The following is a 3,565-nucleotide window of genomic DNA, read 5'->3' as shown; positions in this document are numbered from 1 at the left end:
GAACATCAGCGCGAACTGATCAGCCTTTGAGTTGCTCTATGCCTCAGAGATCAAGTCTCTCCAATTAGTCAACAGCATAAGGGATAAAGAGATCCCCACAATGGCAAGAAGAAAGGCTTTGCTAATCTCCGCAAAGTGAGAAGGACCTACAGAAGAGTAGGATGTGGAGCCAAGGGCACGAATGAGGTCTGGATCCATGGACCACATATTCGGGGATTGGCGTAAGTAGTTTCCACATCTTGGTCTCTGTGCTTTATATTAATAACAGGGAGACGGAGAACAGGAACAGTTCTGCAACAACTGCAAGGCACTCCCATTGCCCAGTGACTTCCTCCCTAGTCACATTTTTCCTGGTGAGCAGTTTAAGATCAACCCCAGTAGGCTGGACGTCCTTGTTTCTGCACTTGCTGCCAGTACATCTTTGCATGAGAAATGAGTCGGGGTATGTGAGCAGCGTAACCATGAAGTGAGAAGGGCAACACAGAAGGTCCAATAGCTAAGGCAGGCTTGCATTCTGGCAGTTCCACACTTGTTGAAACAACTTTTGTACACTTCAATCTTGTGCATATCCATTTAGAAACAAAGAGAGAGAGAGTGACTCAGAAGGGATCTCCTGTGCCATCTAGTCTGACCTCCAGGTCCAGACTGCTCCGCTCACTATATGCCCACCATCTGCATGTCCAGCCTATCCTTTGAAATATAAAGAAGAAAAATCATATCCATTCCTAATCAATGAGTGAATTAAATTTCCATTCGCGGTGCCCTTGAATGTGCACAAGGAACACATAAAGCGAGGCCTCCCTTTTGCTTCTGCGCAGCTCTCCTGAGCACAGAAAAGACTGAAGAGGCCCATGGGCACATATAGTGGGTCATGCTCTGAGTCAAGGTGGATTTTTAGTGGGGTGAGAAAGAGAGACTGTACCTTCTCTCACCCAGTTCAGTGTTATTCTCTGTTTTCTAAGATTGCCCTGATTCAGGTGCAGGCACAAGGAAAAATTGTTGCGGGTGACTCTGGAGCAGTCCAAAGCAGCACAAGAAGCATGGACTGAGTGAGAGAGAGACATGCTGTTCACCTGTTCCCTTCAGAGACTGGAATGCATATGCAGGCAAGGTCAATTCTCAGGGATGCACAGCTGCACCAGTAGTTGAAAGGAGCTGCTACTGCAGTGCCAGCCAGGACACCAGTGGAAAGAAGCTCTGTGGATGATCTCTTTTCCATACACGCAGCGGGATCTTTTGCAAGCTTGTGGCTGTCTGACCTGTGCTGCCTGCTTCTGCTTTCCTGTGCAGGGACTGCACTGATCATCTTTTCTGGGAAGAAGCAGGGACTGGATGGACAACGGTCTGATTGAGGTTGCTGAAGTGATTCCTACAGCCTCTTCAAAAATCATGTTTGCACATGAATCCTAGAGAATGAATACTGCCTTCCTTTCCTGTACGCATAGTCCTGCCAGCAGGAGGGTGAGAATAGTAGAATAAAGTACTCCCATGTATGATCATGTACTTCGAAAAGGTAAAATGATTTAACAGTGCACTCCCATATTTGTCTACACAGCCATAATTCTGATCAAATTTGTCCATTTTAGTTCACTGATTCCCAAGATGTCGAGGTTCAGCCTTGGCACCTCATGTTTGACCACATCCAGCTTACCTTGATTCATAGATCTTACATTCCAGGTTCCTATGCAGCATTGTTCTTTGCAGCACAGGACTTTCCTTTCACCACCAGATACATCTGCAACTGAGTGTCCTTTTGGCTCTGACCCAGCCGCTTCATTATTTCTGGCACTACTAGTACTACCCCTCTGCTCTCCCCCAGTAGCACAATGGACACCTTCTGACCTGAGGGGCTCATCTTCCGCCGTCATACCTCATCACCCTTTGGAACTGTCCATGGGGTTTTCATGGCAAGGATACTGGAGTGGGTTGCTATTTCCTTCTCCAGTGGATCACCTTTTGTCAGAGCTCTCTGCTATGACCTGACCGTCTTGGGTGCCCCTGCATGGCGTAACTCATAGCTTCATTGTGCTACACAAGTCTCTTCGCAATGGCAAGGCAGTGATCCATCTACTTGGACACAAGTCCCACTGAATTCGGTGGACCATGTTTCCAAGTCAGTAGGTGTAGAATTTTAAATTAGTTAACGGCAACTTGGAAAAAAGCAGATGCAGATTGAGAAAACCAAATATAAATGCAAACTAAAATAAAGATTTTCACAAAATATATTTAAAACTCAGATAGCCAGTAGAATAATTAGTCATGATTAATGATTTGGGGTGCCAAAAATGTATACACATTTTAAGAAAGGAAAAATGGTATTAAAATTGTAATATCAATATATAGCGATAATACTCAATAGTGATAACAAAAGATCAATACAAGACACTCAATAGCGATAACAAAAGATTAATACAAGGCATGTCTGACTGCAATTACAAGAGGTGCTCAGTGAGGTTACCATCAGTGTCCAGACACTTCTAATTATGGTCAACTGCTCTTTGAGCAACATTAACCAAACTGTCCATTTGTATCTGCATTTCAGTTTTTTCCCAAAGTACCGCCAACATATTACACATTGCTACCATAACTCAATTCTTCTTTGAAATGTGATACACAGATAACAACTCTTGAAATGTGCATACATTTTTGGCAACCCCTGTATATGCTGGCAATAGGGTAATTATAGAAATACAGAGTATTAATAATGCCCCTAGACTTTCTGAATATGTCTGTAATATTTGCCTACTGAGAAGAAATAAACTTGTTTGCTCATCATGCAAAGATAAATAAGCAGCCAGCAATTATCATAAGTATAGACCTTCCTTTGGAAATGTTTGCTTCTGAAGATGCATGAAGATTCACGTACCCAGCATAATTATTTAATAATCACAGGGATACTTCTGCTATAGCCACGTCTCTAGAAAATAATACATTTGGTACACTTTCATTGTGCTTTTCTTCTGAAGGTACTGGAAGATTCATATTCATTCATGATAAGCACCACAAGAATAATTCTGCCACAGAGATGTCTTCAGAGAACAGCAATACAGTATCAGAATTTGTCTTCTTGGGATATCCAGATCAGCCAGAATGGAAGATTCCCATTTTCTCGTTGTTCCTACTGATCTACGTTATCACTGTGGTGGGCAACCTTGGAATGATTTTACTGATCTGGTTAGACACTCAGCTTCATACCCCCATGTACTTTTTCCTCAGTAATTTGGCCCTCCTAGATTTTTGCTATGCATCTAACATCACCCCCAGAGCACTGGGAAATCTTCTGTCACACAGGAAAGCCATTTCCTTCCTGGGGTGCTTCCTCCAAATGTATTTCTTTGTTGCTCTTGTAACGACGGAATGCATCCTTTTTGGGCTGATGGCCTACGACCGTTACGTGGCCATCTGCAACCCGTTGCTCTATCCATCTGTCATGTCCCATGCCCAGTGCATCAAGATGGCAGGTGGGGCCTTCACAGCTGGCTTCCTGAACTCGCTTATCCATACCACTTTGGTGGGCACTTTGTCTTTCTGCAAGTCCAATGAAATCAACCACTTCTTCTGTGAG

General features: G+C 43.6%; 1 protein-coding gene across 1 annotated transcript in view; it reads left to right on the top strand.

Annotated features, from left to right (window-relative positions):
* The first annotated feature begins 3,025 nt into the window (after window positions 1-3,025).
* The window catches only part of LOC123033656 (olfactory receptor 5F1-like), a 6,840-nt gene continuing 6,300 nt past the window's right edge, over window positions 3,026-3,565 (top strand). The window contains exon 1 of the mRNA XM_044450371.1: window positions 3,026-3,560. Within this exon, the coding sequence (XP_044306306.1) occupies window positions 3,026-3,560 (535 nt within the window). The remainder of the gene's footprint in view (window positions 3,561-3,565) is intronic.

This window comes from Varanus komodoensis, unplaced genomic scaffold (assembly GCF_004798865.1).
Source record: "Varanus komodoensis strain SLA01 unplaced genomic scaffold, ASM479886v1 scaffold641, whole genome shotgun sequence".
Lineage (NCBI taxonomy): Eukaryota > Metazoa > Chordata > Lepidosauria > Squamata > Varanidae > Varanus > Varanus komodoensis.
This window is presented reverse-complemented; position numbering and strand designations above follow the sequence as displayed.